Raw genomic sequence first — 17,989 nt, forward strand, 5'->3', positions numbered from 1 at the left:
GTGAGACTCCAACTCAAAAAAAAAAAAAGACGCATACATAAATGTCAAAGCTAATATTGAACAAATAAAGCAAATGACTGAAGGATTTACATAAAGCTTGAAAACATGCAAAATAGTATTATTGTTTTTGATACCTACATAGGTGTTGACAATACATGAAATTAAGTTGTTGCAGGAAAACAAGAGAGACCATAACACCAAGGCTATCTTAGGAAGTAGCAGTTTATTAGCGCCAGCGTGACTCAGAGGACTGATGCTCCAAGGCTGAACAACCCAGAAAAAGAGAAGAGAGGTTTTATCTGTTAGTGTAGGTAAGGGAGGGGGTTGGGTTGTATGGTTATACACTTTTCTTTGGTATTTGCAAGGTGGTATTTAGCAAAACCAGAGTTTCAAAGAACAAATTGTCTCCAGGGTATAAATGACAAACAGGGGTTATAAACCGGTAACTTCACAAAGAGAGGATGTAGGGGTAAGATTGTGAATGGATTACTATCTTGCATTTCCAGGAAAGTGACCTTTGACTATTTGGTTTTCTCAAGCCCCATGTCTGGCAGGTTTTGGAGCTTGCAGGCTGATCTGTAAAAGGAATAACTTTAATTGTTTTTAGCCCCTCTCTGCCACAAAGTAAGCCTCAACTTCAGGGCAGTGGCTACCTCTGGAAAGGCAGGGAAAGGAGATGGGGTGGGGGAACATACAGGATGCTTTAACTGTACCTAAAGAACCTACTGGTTCTTTTCTCTTATTTTCTGTACTTTTCACTGTATCTGAAATATTCATTTTTTGAAAAGTAGGAACTGAAATACAACCAAAATCTGAGATGCAGACAAAGAAGTGCAGAGCAAAATGTGTAGCCTGAAGTGAATTATTAGAAAATAAGGGGGGGGGATGAAAGTAGTTGAAATCTGACTGGGGGTGGGTGGAGCACACCTCATCAACAGGGGTACCTGCACAATGAATGTTTGTATAATTGTACCCCACAATTTGAAAATAAAAAAATTTTATAAATAAATAAATAAGAATTGGCAATAAGTGAACTAAACTTTATAGGAAAGTTGCTGGGGGAAAAAAAATCACATCATACCGGTGGCTTCCAAATGTTGAGCCATTGAACTCCTTTAGACTCCTTTTTTTTTTTTTTTTGGAGTTGGAGTCTCACTCCATTGCCCAGACTGGAGTGCAGTGGCATACTCCCGGCCACCACAGCCTCGACCTGCGAGATCAGGCAATTCACTCGCCTCAGCCTCCTGGGATTACAGGCTGAGCCACTGAGCCTGGCCATGGATATTCTTTAATGCCACAGTCGAACTCAACCAAGTTGTTAGGGTACGAACAGGGTGGGGGGGATGGATAGATGGAGAGGGGGGAGGAGGCACGGCACCAGCAACCCAGAGATCCGAGTAAATGCAAAGAATTGCAACACACAAAAAGATTAAGAAAGAAAAGTTTATTTAAAAGTAAATTAGAGAGAGAGAAAGAAGGGGAAAAAGATTCACCTCCCCAAGGAGGGGGGGAACAAAGTCAGGAAGCCTGGTGACAGCCATAGCTCAAAGAGCACATGGCCACACCAGAGTCTAGCAAGGCAACGAACGGCCCCTGGTTGCTTGTGGTTGAGTCCTTTTAACCATTCCCCTAGATGAGGAAAGATCATTAAGGTGATTGGGTGGTGGTCTGCTTCCACGTCATCACAAAGGGGTAGACAAGCGCAGGTATTGATGTCAGGTGATGGACAGCAGGCAGATGGGTGGGTTAGTCACATGATTGCTGCCATGTTTATTCGAGTCACATAGGTCACAAAGGGTTGATTAGGGTTAACCCTGGGGGGGGGTTTCCTGCAAGAGACTTGTTAAGATATTTGCAATTTAAAAACTCAGATATTTGCATCTCAAAAATTCTTTGACCAAAGGTGGGGCGGTCATATTATTACTTTTATGATCTTGGCCAGCCAAAGGGTGATGTTTGATCTTCAGTCTTGACAAGGAACCTAAAAGTTTACTAGAGATTATTATGGTAAATTATGAATGGTTGGGTTGTCTTGGTCTTGCATCTGAAGGAGATTTGCCAAGGGGATGGTATAAGCTGCTGCTTGTTTTGCAGTAGAATGTCTGAATGCTTTCTAATGGTTATGCTGAGGCAAAAAGACTAAACCCTTTCACAAGTGATAGTTTCCCTTTTTTTGAGTTGGAGCCTTTTTTTGAGTCTTCACTGAACAAATGGAATGTCTGCCCTAGTCAGTGTGATACAAATCCAGTGTGATATAAATCCAGATTCTTATGCAGATAAGACCAAAATATTCAGTCACGTTTATTTTCTCTGAGTGACAATTAGTCTACCTTTCAGTATTTCCCTTGCTAGAAAAGTCAAATGTGGAAAAACCCAAGAACTCATTCCAGTATGGCAAATAGATATCATTTCACATGTGATTGCTAATAGATTGACTGTGCCTGTCTGGAGCATTATGCTGAGAATTCTGATACTGCAATGCAACTACTTTCAGTATGAAAAACTATCACAATTGATTAGCAATGTCTGCCATGAGTGTGGGAGTCAGGCTCAGTGACATTTGTCACATCCATTGACTCTTCCATTCACTAAATATTGAGCGTCTGCTATATGCCAGGCACTTTTTTTTTTTTTTGAGTTGGAGTCTCACTCTGTCACCCAGGCTGGAGGGCGGTGGCATGCCTCTTGGCCACCACAGCCTCAACCTGCTGGGCTCCGGCAATCCTTCTGCCTCAGCCTTCCAAGTAGTTGGAACTATAAGTGCACACTACCACACCCAGTTAATGTTATTTATTTATTTATTGTAGAGATGAGGTCTCACCAAGTTGCCTGGGCTGGTCTCGAACCTGCAGGCTCAGAAAATCCACTCACCTCAGCCTCCCAAAGTGCTGGGATTATAGGCTGAGCCACAATCAAACTCAACCAAGTGATAGTTTCCCTTTTTTTTTGAGTTGGACCCTCATTCTGTCACCCAGCCTGGAGACTCATGGCCACCACATCCTTGACTTCCTGGGCTTAGGCGATCCTTCTGCCTTAACCTTCCAGAGTAGCTGGAACTACAGGCACATGCTACCATGTCTGGCGTATTTTGTGATTTATTGTAGAGATGAGGTCTCACCAAGTTGTCTAGGCTGGTCTCAAACCCCCAGTCTCAGGCAATCCTCTCACCTCGGCCTCCCAAAGCTGGGATTACAGGGGATTACAGGTTGAGCCACCGCACCTGGCCAAGTGGTAGTTTCTTAAAGATTCCTCACAATATGGAGTCTGAAACCATATCAGTGAACTTTTTGCATACTGTTATATTGAAAATCCACTGGTTTATCTTGCTCTTTAAGGGATCTTTTACCCACGCATGACTTGTAACACTGTACACTGATCATGTGGAAAAAAGAGTTCACTAAGTTACACAGATCTTCTGAATGTTGACACATTTCATTATACATATTGAAGACCCACAGGCCACAAGCATTAGTCACTGTTATCCCATCAGAGAAGACATTCTTAGGTGACTTTGACAGTTTTTTTACTGGGTATAAGTTGTGGTTAAAATACTGCTAACTACCTTTATTCTCTCTCCCCTTCCTGTAAGCTCTCCCAGTCTCAGTGATTCTCTTAGGACTTCCTGCCCCCAAGTGGCTGTGAGAATGGCAAGAGGAGCCCCTGGAGCCTGACGACACCAGATACTCTTTGGATACTCCCCTCTGCACCAGGAAAAGGTGGACGGCTGGGGATTGAGGAGGCAAGGAAGCTAGTTTGACATGTCCGTGTTCATCGCCACCAAGGAATGACAAACATTTAACATCGGGGGAATGAGTGAAGAGAACGGAGTTATCTCGGCATAGCTGAACAACCACTGAGTGGGGTGTAACAAGCTCCTCCTGCATGGTTCTGGAGAGAGAAAGGAGGACAGATTCATGCAAGTACCAGGGACACAACCTTCAGTAATTTCATGCCAGAACCATTAGCAATTTCAGCGGTCCCAAATTGGACCAGGCAATGTTGTGCATCTCCTGCCACTTCCGGGGCAAAAAATGAACGTGTGGTTGGGACACTGGGGACAAGACACAAATGGATAGAAAGGAGAGAAGCACGAAGAGGTTGTAGCTTGGAAGGCAGGCCATTTCAGATGGCAGAAACAGACTGCGGGCAGCAAACCTAGCCTTCAGCGCGGCTTCCCTATGATTTGCTGAAAGCAGTCAAGTAAGGCCTGAGTTACTCTGAGTACGCCAGCGCCAGCCATCACTGGCATGCTCGAGCAACCACATGCCCCAGGAGACAGTAAGTGACATGCTGTGAGATGAAGAGGCAGGAGGCACTGCTTTAGATAATCTTCAGTCTCTAAATGGGAGTTTAACCCATTTAGTAATTCAAATACTTGAGCACCGTGAAGTGCCAGGCTCTTTCTCAGGGCTAGAGATACAGCAGAGAACCAGGAGACAGGTCCTGCCCTCGCGGAGCTTACATCCTGGTGGGGTCTGGGGGCAATCAAGTATTTCAGACAAAAATAAAGCAGAATAGAGAGGGCAGGGGGTCACTGGGTAGTCAGGAAAGAGCTCATTTGAGGGGTGACATGTAAGCTGACTTCATCACGGTGAAGGAGCACACCAAAGCTGGTATCTGAGAGAACTCTAGGCAGAGACAAAATGCAAAGACCCCACGGTAGAATCATGACTGCTGTGTCGAAGAAACAGCAAAACCACAGTATCATCTAATGAGTACTTTAATATTCAAAAGTGCAAGTTATTTGTCAATAGTTACTCAGCATCTTAAGAGATCTGTTTCCATTCAATTACTTTAAAAAACTCTCAACAACAAAAAACACACATGACCTGTAATATAGTATCTGAAAAAGAAAAGTAAAACCTTATAATTTATGTTTGAGTCGGGCTTACTCCCATCCAGGCTGGGATGCAGTGGTATGAACATGGCTCTCTGCAGCCTCAACCTTGTCAGCTCAGGTGGTCCTTCTGCCTTAGCTGCCCAAGTTACTGGGACGTGATGCCCCTGCAGGTGCACGTCACCATGCCTGGCTCATTTTATTTTTTTGTAGAGACAAAAAAAGGTCTTGTTATGTTGCCCAGGCTAGTCTCAAACTCCTGGGCTCAAGCAATCCTCCCACTTTGGCCTTCCTTTTTTTTTTTTTGAGTGGGAGTCTCACTCTGTCGACCAGACTGGAGTGCAGTGGCCGCTCCCGGCCACTGCAGCCTCGACCTGCTGGGCTCCGGCGAGCCTTCCACCTCAGCCTTCCCAGTAGCCGGAATTACAGGCATGTGCTACCACGCCCAGCTGATTTTTTTATTTATTGTAGCGATGAGGTCTCGCCAAGTTGCCCGGGTGGGTCTCGAACCCGCAGGCTCAGGCAATCCACTCACCTCAGCCTCCCAAAGCACAGGATTACAGGCTGAGCCACCGAGCCCGGATCCACCTTGGCCTTCTAACGTGCTTGCAGGTGTGAGTCACCAGGGCCTGGGATATTATTACTTTAAAAAATACTAGTAAAGGCCACACTCCTGGTGGGCTCTCCAGGATGTTAGGTAAGGCCCGCTGGGGGTGTGGAGTCTGCCTGGTGTGCATCTGATGCTGCATGAAAGATGCAAAAAATTGCACAAAAGTTAGATTAGAAAATATCATTTATTTTGAAAGTAAATTAGAGAGACAGAGAGGAGATTCATCTCCCAAGGTAGGTAAGGGGGGCAAAGCTTAAGAAAACATGGCCTGGTCACAGCTCAAAGAGTACATGGCCACACCACAGCTTGGCAAGGCAATGGCAAAATAGCTGCTCATGGTTGAGTCCTTTGAACAATCTCCCTTAAGTGAGGGAAGGTCATCAAGGTGATGGGTGGTGGTCTACTCCATGTCATACAAAGGGCATGTAAGGACAGCAGGCAGATGGGTGGATAAGTCACATGACTGCTGCCATGGTTGTAGGCTAGATGGGAGGAGACAAGGGGAGGGGGGTTTCCTGCAAGAGACTTGTCAGACATTTGCAATCCACAAACTGCTTGACCAAAAGCTGGTCTATTGTCATTTCTATGCCAGCCAAGGGGTGACCTTTGATCTTCTACCTTGACAAGGAACTTGAAAGTTTCCTAGAGATTATTATGCTAAACCATGACTTGAAAGGTTGGGCTGTCCTGGTCTTGCATCAGATGGCGATTTGCTGAGGGGGTGGGGTAGGCTGCCAGCTTGGCTTGCAGTATAATGTCTGAAGGCTTCCCATAACCTGCCTATTGGAAATTAATCTAAGTCTAACCTGTACTCGATTCAAAGCACATCAGGGGTAAAGTCTAAGCAAAAATGGCTATGCTAAGGCAAAAAGATACGCTAAACTAAGTTTATTTTGGGTTTCTATAGGTACCTCTTCCTCTTTCCAAAAGGAAAAAATAAAGTAGAGCTCCCCTACCTGAAGTGTGGGTGGCAGCCTGAAGCCCCAGCACTCCAGGGCACAGTTTACACTGCACAGAACAGAGAGGACTCAGCACTCTAGAGAGAAAGGCTTCACAAACAACACAACCTACCTCACACCTTGTTCAATGGCTGCAATTAATAACTAAGTTCTAAAGTATGTTGATCTGCAATGCTAACGAAATGTTAAAGCTCAATAAAAATCAGAACAAGTTTGAATAAGCATCCTTTTATTTGCTGATGCCATTACAAAAACCAATTCCATTAGCAACAAAAAGTGTCTTCTTGAGTTGAAGTCAGAGACAGTTACTCCCAAAATGTTAAGTAAAACAGTGTACAACATCGGTATTAAAATGTTAAATTTTACATTGTCTTTACCACTTTGATCTTCTGAACAATTTTATTGAGCAAAATAAAAGATTACATGTATATTTTATCTTCAGGAATGTAAAGGTCTAATTATTCAAACAGTTTTATTATAAAACTAAACTCTGAAGGTGTCTACAGAGTTGGCTTTTTTTTTTTTAAACTTTTCTCTCTTTAAATCAGTAGTCTAACAAGGATTAGAAAAGACAAAACTCTGTTCAGTGTTTCTGACAAAGTAGAAAGGGTGAAAACATAAATAAGGCTTTAATTTGGCAAAATATAATACAATGCCTTTTTTATCCTCGAATGAACAGTTTCCCAATTACTTCACTCTGTAAAAGATCAGAAAGAAAAAAGACTCATTTTAAAACAGAGCAACAAAAGGCAATCAGAAGACATCCACCAAACACCCAAAGTGTGCATTCCCTTTCATCTAGCATGGTCCTTTCAATGGGCTCAAAGCAATTCACACTAATGGTAATCAAAAGAGAAAAGGTCTCAAGATTCGAAAAGAACAGGCTTTTTGGTAGTTATTTTAAATTGAGAGCCCAATCTTTTGAGAAAACATTAAGAGACCAACATAGAAATCATTTTTCTTAGTGCTCCCCAGAAGAAGGTTCAGCTGAGCTGAGTGACACTGAGGACAGACACATGCAAGTGTGCTTCGTAAGTCACCACAGACCTTCCAGGCCACGTGAAGCCTTCCAAGTCAGGCAAGGCGACTAAGGAAAGTCAACTTCAAAACACACTGAGAGATCAAAGAACTTCACAAAATGCAAAAGGTAAATTTTGATTTGGATCCTGGTTTGGGAAAAGTAGCTAAAAACCTATTTTGGGCACAACTGGGAAAACCTGAACATAGGCTTCACATGGGTTATTACAGGACTACGGTTTTGTCTCTTTTGACTGTAATGATGGTGCTCTAGATTAATACGATGTCATGAAATGTACTTTCAGGAGGAGGCTTAACGTCCACAAAACATGCACAGACATACAGGAGGAAGTGGAGTGGGTGGAGAGCTCATGGGTAGCGTGCTTTTCTCTCAACCTCGTTTGCAAAATTTTCTACAATAAAGAGTTGAGGCTGGGCTTGGTGGCTCAGCCTGTGATCCCAGCACTTTGGGAGGCCAAGGCGAATGGATTGCCTGAGCCTGCGGGTTTGAGAACAGCCCGGGCAACTTGGCAAGACCTCATCTCTACAATTAAGAGAAAAAAAATTAGCCGGGTGTGGTAGCGCACGCCTGCAGATCCGGCTACTTGGAAGACTGAGGCCGAAGGATCACCGGAGCCCAGCAGGTCGATGCTGGGGTGGCCATGAGTATGTCACTGCACTACAGCCTGGGCGACGGAGTGAGACTTCAACTCAAAAAAAAAAAAAAGAAAGAAAGTTGAGAGAAAAAGAAGCAACCAGAAAGTGAAAAAGCAAAATCACTGCCAGCCACTGTCTTCCTGGATTAAAACAAGATTAACATTTGATCAGAAGGTCCACAGAGCCCACTGGCACACTGAACTCTGAAGTGGATGTTAAGCCTCCTCCTGAAAGTAAATTTCATGACATTGTGTTAATCTAGAGCACCATCATTACAGCCAAAAGAGATAAAACTGTAGTCCTGTAATAACCCATGTGAAGCCTATGTTCAGGTTTTCCCAGTTGTCCCAAAATAGGTTTTTAGCTACTTTTCCCAAACCAGAAAATTAAAACTCAATTCATGTAATAGCCAAGTGTCATGAGGAGAAACACAAGACAGCTTTTATCTGGAACGCTGACTTTGTACTTATCCAGCATCACAAGAGGGAGAAGAGAGCACACACACAACACAAACGTGGAGCTTCACCGCAATTTTCTCTAGAGATGACTGTAAGCCTCCCCCATTCACTACTGGCAAACCAAGTATCAACTTTAGAAGAAAGTCAGAGCTGACTGAAGAAACCTATTTGTCAGATGCTGGCAACAAGGGACTTGAAAGAATGAAGAGGAAAGAAAGCAGTGACAAGAGGAGTAGGGCACAGAGTGCCTGGATTAGGGAGAAGAGCACTGACGAAGGGCAACCCCAGACAGACGACCTCAATCTAAATCCCAGTTATTAGCTATGTGGCCTTGGGTAAGTTATAGTATCTCTTCGGGTCTGCTGTAAAACAGGAATGATAATAACAACGAAAGCACTGCCTACCTAACGCCCAGGACTGCTGTAAAGACTAAATGAGCTGCCCCATGCGAGCAGCATGCCTGTGCTTACGCTTATACATACAAGTATCGGCTATTACAATTTTCATCCTCCCTCCACTGGATTCTGCAGACTGGTTCCAAGGTAAGGGAACATGGCATAATAAAAGTGTTCTGACATGGTCAGAAATATACTTAGAACACTTAGAAACCAGGCTAATGTGAAATATAAGGAAAAGCAGATACTTGGGGACAAAGGAAGTATACCCTAAAATGCCAATATTGCCGATCCATCTAAAAGCCATCCTAATCAGTCCCCTAGTCCCACAAAAAGAAAGACGTGGATGGCAGCCTTTTTTTTAATTGGAGGGGAGGGGAGGGGAGTAAAATAGGAACTGGAAAACAAGATTTCCAAAAGGAACAGTTAAGGTTTTCATAAATTACAGATAAGAGCTAAATACAGGCTGGGCTCAGTGGCTCAGCCTGTAATCCTAGCATTTTGGGAGACCAAGGCGAGTGGATTGCCTGAGCCCGCGGGTTCGAGACCCACCCGAGCAACTTGGTGAGACCTCATCTCTACAATAAATAAAAAATTAGTTGGGTGTGGTAGTGCGTGCCTATAGTTCCAACTACTTGGAAGGCTGAGGTGGAAGGATCACCAGAGCTCAACAGGTTGAGGCTGTGGTGGCCAGAAGCATGCCACTGCACTCCAGTCTGGGCGACAGAGTGAGACTCCATCTCAAAAAAAAAGAGCTAAATACACATAGCTCCCAGAAATGCTAAGTACTATGTGTCAGGATTTAGAAAAACTAAATCATCGTATATCATCTCTCTCTTATTTGTTTTTAAAAATAGGTTTCCTCTTATTGAATATGTTCAGCATTATCTTAAACAGTTGATATAAACTTGTAATGTATACTAAAAAAGAAGGTTCTTGACATCAAATATATATACTAACTTATACCTATGTTCTAACAATTCAGGAATGTGATTCAATGATTCAATTTAATCATCTGGTGGTAGGTTTAATAAAGTACATGACAGGGAGACTATACTGAGCAAAAAGGATGGCTAAGGATGAACACCTGAGGGTAGCAGAAACAGTTATAAACAGTGGAAGGAGCACGCGGAGCCAAGGGCTCCACACACAAAAGGCATCACCAATGTCAATACCGGCGGAGGCCAAGGAGGACCATGTTGGCAAGTGCCGGGGAACATCTGTTTCATGCCACCTGTCTGCTCCTTCACGATATGATGCTGCCAATACCCTTTCACTGCCCCGATTTGGACTTAGGTTCATCAGGAGAAAAGAAGAATGTCCTGTTATCACATAGGGGAGCTGCCCACTAACATTATGATGTCAGGATACGCATATGTATTTTAACAAATTACCACAACTTTATACATCAAGAAGAAAAAGTGTTATTACCAACAGCTAGTGTAAGTCTCAACTGTAATACGACTAAAACACATGTGAAAACAGGCAAGGCAAAAATGGCTCATAAGACTTAAAGCCGGGTGCGGTGGCTCAAGACTCTAATTCCAGCACTTTGGGAGGCCAAAGCGAGAGTACTGCCTGACCCCACGGGTTCGAGACCAGCCTGTGAGACTTTGTCTCTACAATAAATAAATAAATAAAAATTAGCTGGGCATGGTGGCACACGCCTGTAGTTCCAGCTACTTGGAAGGCTGAGGCAGAAGTATCGCCAGAGTTCAGCAGGTGGAGGCTGCGGTGGCCGTGAGCATGTAACTGCACTCCAGCCTGAACCACAGAGTAAAACTCCAACTCAAAAAAAAGACTTAAAATGAGTAGACCATATATTTAGGAAGAAAAGGAAAATACTAAAGAACATCTGGCTGGGTACAGTGACTCATGTCTGTAAGCCCAGCACTTTGGGATAAAAGAATTGCTTGAGCCCAGGAGTTCAAGACCAGGGCAACATAGCAAGACTTCGTCTCTACCCGCCCCCCCTCCAAAAAAAAAATTAGTCAGGCATAGTGGCACGTGCCCGCAGTCCCAGCTACTCACGAGGTTGAGGTAGGTTTGAACCCAGGAGTCTGAGACTGCAGTCAGCTGTGATCATGCCACTGCACTCCAGTCTAAGTGACAGTGGGGCCCCAACTCAAAAAAAAAAAAAATCCTTGAGATGCTATAGAGAGAATATTGACAAGGTCTAAAAATAAGGAGTAATAGGTAACCTGCTAACTAACTTCAGCATTTTTAGCATACTTAATAACTATTTTCAGTGTCTCCTTATATACAAAAGAAGGACCCCACTGAGATATACAAAAGAGTTAGGGTCGCACTGTCACTTAGACTGGAGCGCAGTGGCATGATCACAGCTCACTGCAGTCTCAAACTCCTGGGTTCAAGCCTTCCTCAACATCCTGAGTAGCTAGGGCTACAGATCTAGTGATTATGAAATCATTAATAATTTTCAGAAAAACGATTTCACTGGAATGGCAGGAAGAGGAAGTCATTCTAGAGTGAATAGAGGAATCAGCAGCAAGTAAAGAAGTAGACAGTGTGAGAATAGTTTCTTATTTTAATAATCTCTATTCAATAATGAAGTAAAAAATTAGGGTGGTAACCTGAAGGCAGCACAAGCAATAGTTCAGCTAAAAAAAAAAATTGGGCATGTTTCCAAGACTAAACAGGAGTGTGCGGGGACAGTAAAGCTGAAGTCACAGGAAGGAGTGAGAGAGTGTTTCCCCAGGAAGCAGGAAGCAAGGTTATGTCCTGATTTTGGGAGTGGGGACAATATGGTAGAAGTTTAACATTGGGAAGCTAGAGAGGTCAGCTTAGCAAGGAGAGAAGATTGACACAAGGCATAGTTATTTTGCCACTAATGTTAAAAGAATAAGCTGGATTTATTAACTAGAAAGTTTTCTTAGAGGTAGCTGACGTGAATTAGCAATTTCAAGAAGAGCATGCTAAGGCAGGCCACAGGATGACCACACTACACAAGTGAGAGAGACTACCCTGAACATCAGGACAGAAGTCCCTCCCAACTTTTCTAAGACGCCTAATCTACCCGAGGCCTTGGACAGCCACCACAGTCTTATGCATGGGTTCTGAAAGGACTACTCAGTGATATCAAGACCATGTTATAGAAAATCGCCCCAAAAGAAGAATATCTGATGCACCCAGTGCATGACTGAATACTGTGATCGCCCTAGGCAGTGAGACTCAACTGATTCATAAAACAGGCAGAACCTAGGTAACAAAAATAAATGAAAGCTGCATCAACCTGCTGAAATACTTTTAAATGCTGCTAAAGCTGAGCTTTTCAAGGTAGTGTAGGTAATGAAAGCTCATCATACGATGTGGCTAACAGTGGGCTTGCTTACCATCAAGTAAAACACTCACTCCAGGAGTTCAAGAATGAATTTTTAGATTACCTACAAAAGCACAATTACATAAAACCCAATTTCCAATTTTGATTTTCAGTTCAGCAATCTTACCTCAGTAGAAGTGTTAAGATCACTTTATTCTGGGTGGGAGGAAGAAAGGGAGGGAAGGCAAGAGGGGGAAAGAAAAAAAAAATGACACAGATACTGTCCCTGAACTAAGAACAGAATAAACCAAAGAGGCAGTTGTAAGCATTAAGGCAACGAACTAAATCCAGCCCAAGTCACAAGAGTCTGTTTCATAAAAAGGTCATAATAAAGGTTTAATTTTTTTTCCCTCCAAGCTACAAGACCTTCAAAATATGCACAAAATGGAAATAAGCCTCCAAGAAAGCAAAAGGTTATGAAATGGAAGTTCTGAGAGAAGGAATCCTTTCTTTAGTGAAATGAGTTTCCTCTGTTTATGATAAACCCACATTTCACACACATTATGTTGACCCCCATAAAGAGGTAGCAATGCTTCCATTTTCCCCACCTGGGACCAGGCAGGGCTCCGGCTCCTTCTCCTTCGTGAGTTGCTGGTTCACTGCCTGAAGCAACTGCTGCAACTGTGTGATGGTCTGATTGAGACTCACAGCCATCGTCTCCTTCTCAGAAGACTCCTGAAAAGAAGACAGCAGTGGCGAAAAACTCCACACACAAGGAAAAGAATCTTGCAGCCAAAAACAGAAGACATTTTATTGGTGTTTTAAATACAAACACTAAAAAGTCATAATGACATGAAAATCAATGACAGCAAAAACTACAGAGAAATACTGTTTGCTAACAAGTAGTGCAAACCAGTTGGCACCAAATAAAACTATTATAAATGTTGTCATTTGGCCACAGGGGAAAAGTCTAGGCTCTGCAAACATCAAAAAAAAAAAAAAAAAAAAAGTCATTTTTCCTCTCAGGAAAAAAAAACTTGCCAGGCAAAGGAGAACACATTCAAAATGATACAAATAACAGTTAACATGTAGAGAGCTCCTACTAAGTGCCAGACACTGTTGCAAGTGCTACTCATTATTTTAAATGTTTTATGAAGGGGGATCCAAAAAACCCCAGAATGTGCTTTTGGAGGGCAGACCCCTTGCAGTACAAGTTTCCCCAGCTCGATGAGTGTTGTAGGAACCCATCAGCATTAGTGTACCAGCTAGCATTGTTGTCAGGGGTTGCGTTCAACTTCAGTGAACATTTTTGTGGCAAACAGGTGACTGGTTCTTCCACCATGACAACACACCTGCTCACATGCACTGAGTGTTCAGCAGTTTTTGACCAAAAACAACATGGTCCCTGTGCCCCACCCTCCCTATTCACCTGATCTTGCCCAAGCAACTTTTTTTCTTTCCCCAATGGAAAAGTCTTCACAGAGAAATGTTTTGCCCATGTGGAAGAGGTGAAACAAAAAGCGGCACAAGCACTAAAAGGCATCAAAACTGACAAGATCAAAAACTGTTTTCACCAGTGGAAAAAATATCTCATTAAGTATACTGCATCCAACAGAGAGTACTTTGAAGGTGACTGAGTTTAAACATGTAAGAATAAATACATAAATTTTTATAAATAAGTTCCGGGTTATTTTTGCCCCCCCCCGCCCTGCCCCCCATATATTAAGTCATTCCTTGTGACAGCCCTACAGAATCACTACCTCTGTCATTGCCTTTTACAGATGGGGGCACTGAAGCACAGTGTGGCTAAGGAATTTGCCCAAAGTCACAAAGCTAAGTGGCAGGGCCAGGATTCAAATACAGGCAGGCCAGTTCCAGAGTCTACACTCAGAAGCAGTATGCAATAATAATTCTCAATCCAAAGAGAACATAAAGCCTCACCAACAAGTTAAAGTGAAAACCAACAATGAAAACACTGTACTTCTGAGACAAAATATCTTGAAAAACAATTACCTTTAAAAATACCAGGGGTACACATTTTAAGCAATGTTAAGAGATGTTATCCATCAGAAGAAGTGTCTGGACGCTGATGTTCACTACTCTGAGCAACTCTTGTAATTGCATAAGTCAAACATGACTTGTGTTCATCTTATTATTACAATTTTAGTACGTTTTTTTCCTTCTTAGAATGTGTACACATTTGGGGGGCACCCTTTGTAGATCCCATATATTTTTTATTCTTTGCATAGCTTACAAGGTAACCATCCCAGAGGTTTGGAGTTTAAAAAAATACATACTGTTTCTGGGGAAATGTCACTATTCTCAATAACAGTAGTGTCTCCAGCAGCTTTTACTATTTTTGACTGAATAAGATCCAGAGACTGTTGGGCCTGTAAGGAAAGCAATATGGTAGCTACTAAAAAATACAATTTATAAATAAATACATACAAAATGAGTAATTTTATTACTCATTTTGTACAAGATTAAAGCTCCTCTCAAAATACAATGTAAAGTTTTTTTCTCCAAAATGGAAACAGCTTCTTCCCACACCAGATTATAAGAACACATGATGATTGCTTTAAAAAGTTCAAGCAATAAAGAAATTGCATAAGAAAATTAAAAATAACTACAATTAATATTTAGGTATTACCCTAAATTAGGGGTTACCCAAATCTAGTCCACAGGTTGTTTTTGTACAGCTAACAAGCTAAGAATGATTTTGGCTTTTTAAAAAGAGTTATATGAAAGAGAAGAGCAAACACAAAGAGGAGAGAAGGGGGAGGAGAGAGAGAGGAAGGAAGGAAAGCACAGGAAAGCACAGGAGAGAGGATGCAAAGAGAAGAGGGAGACAGAAGGGAAGGAGGAAGAGAGTGGGGAAAGAGGAGAGAAGAGGGGAGAGAGAATATTTGAAAGAGATCTTTTATGGTCCACAAACCTAAAATATTATAGTTGGTGAGTTTGCCAGCCCCCAGACTTGAGTTCTCTCTGTGGATATTATATGCTTAAGAACATTGGCCAAAATGCTATATAAACATACTTGCCTATTTCACAAAGTACTCTGCTAACCTTTTTTAGCCAATATTTATGTACATATCCTATTGAGTACTGTACAATATTTCTGCCATATAGATACGAGCCAATTAACTGTCACCTATCATTGCCATTTTAGTCATCATAAATAACATGGCATACATATATCTTTGAGCACCTGTTTAATATCCTTAAGAGTACTTTCTGAGAAACTAGGCTAAGTATTTTGATCCAGAGGTCAAAAATGTATCAAAATAAATTGACTGCTCTGGACAGTGTATTATGTATCAAAATTTGTACTCTAAAACAAACTTCTTAAATTTACATTTTTATCGACAATAAAATAATATGAAGCACTTCCAGATTCCTACACTTTCACATAACAATTATAGACTATACGTACAGAGAAACAACAAAAATATTACTTTCAATTTTTAAAGGAGTCATTTTTTAAACAAGACACATTTAAAAATCTATTAGAATATCCAATATTTAAATGTTTGACAACAGCCAATATTGTTGCGGGTATAGGGAAACAAGTGTTGTCATGCCATATTGGGAGGAGTATAACTCACTACTAGTGGGTTTTGGAAATTATCCAGATTTAAGATGTGTATACCCTTTCCTGCAATTCCAAAGAAGAGACATATTTATTTTGTTAATGACTATGTCTCTCCCATAAACACTATCATAGTGCTACAATGGCTTTGATAAGTATAGATGAATTATACCACTAAAAATATCTGAAAGAATTATCAATAATTCATCAAACTAATGCAAGCATTAAGAACTACATCCTAAAAATTACACATCTATATATGAGAAAAAGAAAAATGTATTTGTATTAAGAATTAAGTGAAGGAAAAACTTCTGAAACATAAATTTGTACATCTTTTAATTTTATCCAAAAAGTCAAAAGAAATGTACTTTGAAAATGAATACATAGCCAAATCTCAATTTTAAAAAAATGGATATAACTAAATTTTAATGAATAACCCCAATTAAAGTTTTACTCTATATTTATTCAAACAATTAATTATAGAAATGTGACAAAATAATGAGGTATGTTAAAAAAGCAAGCCAGCAGGCCAGGCTCAGTGGCTCAACCCGTAATCCCAGTGCTTTGGAAGGCCGAGGTGAGTGGACTGCCTGAGGCCACAGGTTCGAGACCCACCTGGGCAACTTGGCGAGACCTCATCTCTACAATAAATCAAAAATTAGCCGGGCATAGTAGCACGCACCTGTAGCGCCAGCTATTTGGAAGGCTGAGGTGGAAGGATCGCCGGAGCCCAGCAGATTGAGGCTCCCGTGGCCAGGAGCATGCCACTGCACTCCAGTCTGGGCGATGGAGTGAGATTCCAACTCAAAAAAAAAAAAGCAAGCCAAAAAAATTATTTCCAGAAAAAAGCTATAATGGCTTAAATGTACAACATGTTAATATAACGATGAGAAAGAACACATCCAGAATGAACCGTGTGCTTGCTTAAGATCCCAGGCACAGCATAGGCTACTGACATTAAGCTCGAGGACAAGCAGTATCTCACCTTATGCAAATCGCCAGCTACCTTCTGTCTTTCACTTTGTTCAGTTTTAAGCTTTGTGACTGTTGCATTTAACTGTGTCTTCAACTGTAAAAATAAACACCACAATTAACTTAATTTGCATCCTTCTTTGATTATGCAGATACCTCTAGGACTGAAGGATGAATGGAATCGTTAACAGTTATTATGCACAGTAGATTAGCCAATATGCTGCACCAGATGTATAGAAAAGCTAAGCAGTGGAGGTCCCCATCTGTGAAGCTAAACATAAGAAAAGCTATGGAAATGAACAAGAGCTTAGAGTAGAAAACTGCAAATGTAAAAACAAAACCATCACATTCCAGTGAAGTGCCTTTTAAGAGTGTCACTATATATAGTGCCTTTTAATTTGTAATAGTCATTGAAACTATTACAAATTAAAAGGCAAATACTTTACCTGTCTTTAAAGACTTTTTAAAAAAACGTATATAGTTCAGTTAAAAAGTCAACTGTGTGATATTTTAAAACACATTGAACAGAAGACTATAAACCCAATAAAATAGAAACTCCCAACATTTAAATGGTTTATTCAAGACAGCAGTGCAGGATCATGCTGGCCTAAATTATACCGACAAGAAGTAGCTTAAGATTCACTTCCTAACAAACCAACCTATCCAAACAGTTATGAAGCTCTGTAAGATTGTAGTGCCAATATATCATGCCTCTTCTCTGTCAACTTTTTAAATTAATCATGGAAAAGGAAAATAAACTATATTGCCAAAAAAAACAAAAAACAAAAAACCCTTTCTCATTATACTCATCAAGTTATTTGTTTTTGCTTCCCACCCACAGGTACAACTTTCTAAATGGTTCTGAAGACCCAAAAGGAAGAAATATAAGACAGTGCTACTTAAGATTGGAGAGAAAATTAACGAGGGGCATTCTTACTTGAAAATTGTATCTGGAGAATTCTATTTAAATAGCCAAATATTAATAGCTTTTGCTCTTTTTCTTTTTTTCTTTCTTTTTTTGAGTCAGAGTCTCACTCTGTCACCCAGACTAGAGTGCAGTGGCCGCTCCCGGTCACCGCAGCCTCGACCTGCTGGGCTCTGGCGATCCTTCTGCTTCAGCCTTCCAAGTAGCTAGAACTACAGGCGTGTGCTACCACGCCCGGCTGATTTTTGATTTATTGTAGAGATGAGGTCTCGCCAAGTTGCCCCAGCGGG

The 17,989-nt window shown here is 41.5% G+C and overlaps 1 protein-coding gene across 3 annotated transcripts in view; it reads right to left on the minus strand.

Annotated features, from left to right (window-relative positions):
- Positions 1-6,618: 6,618 nt before the first annotated feature.
- Positions 6,619-17,989, minus strand: part of KTN1 (kinectin 1) — a 91,767-nt gene continuing 80,396 nt past the window's right edge. For 2 of the 3 annotated variants that reach the window (XM_021718236.1, XM_021718238.1), the window contains 5 exons: positions 16,788-16,871; positions 14,511-14,603; positions 12,822-12,948; positions 11,842-11,895; positions 6,619-7,103 (listed from right to left, as the gene is read on the minus strand). In XM_021718236.1, the coding sequence (XP_021573911.1) occupies positions 11,870-11,895; positions 12,822-12,948; positions 14,511-14,603; positions 16,788-16,871 (330 nt within the window). In that variant the 3' untranslated portion in view covers positions 6,619-7,103; positions 11,842-11,869. The remainder of the gene's footprint in view (positions 7,104-11,841; positions 11,896-12,821; positions 12,949-14,510; positions 14,604-16,787; positions 16,872-17,989) is intronic. The other variant, XM_021718237.1, reaches the window with a different exon arrangement.

This window comes from Carlito syrichta, unplaced genomic scaffold (genome assembly GCF_000164805.1).
Source record: "Carlito syrichta isolate Samal-C Ts95f unplaced genomic scaffold, Tarsius_syrichta-2.0.1 Scaffold311979, whole genome shotgun sequence".
NCBI classification, from domain to species: domain Eukaryota; kingdom Metazoa; phylum Chordata; class Mammalia; order Primates; family Tarsiidae; genus Carlito; species Carlito syrichta.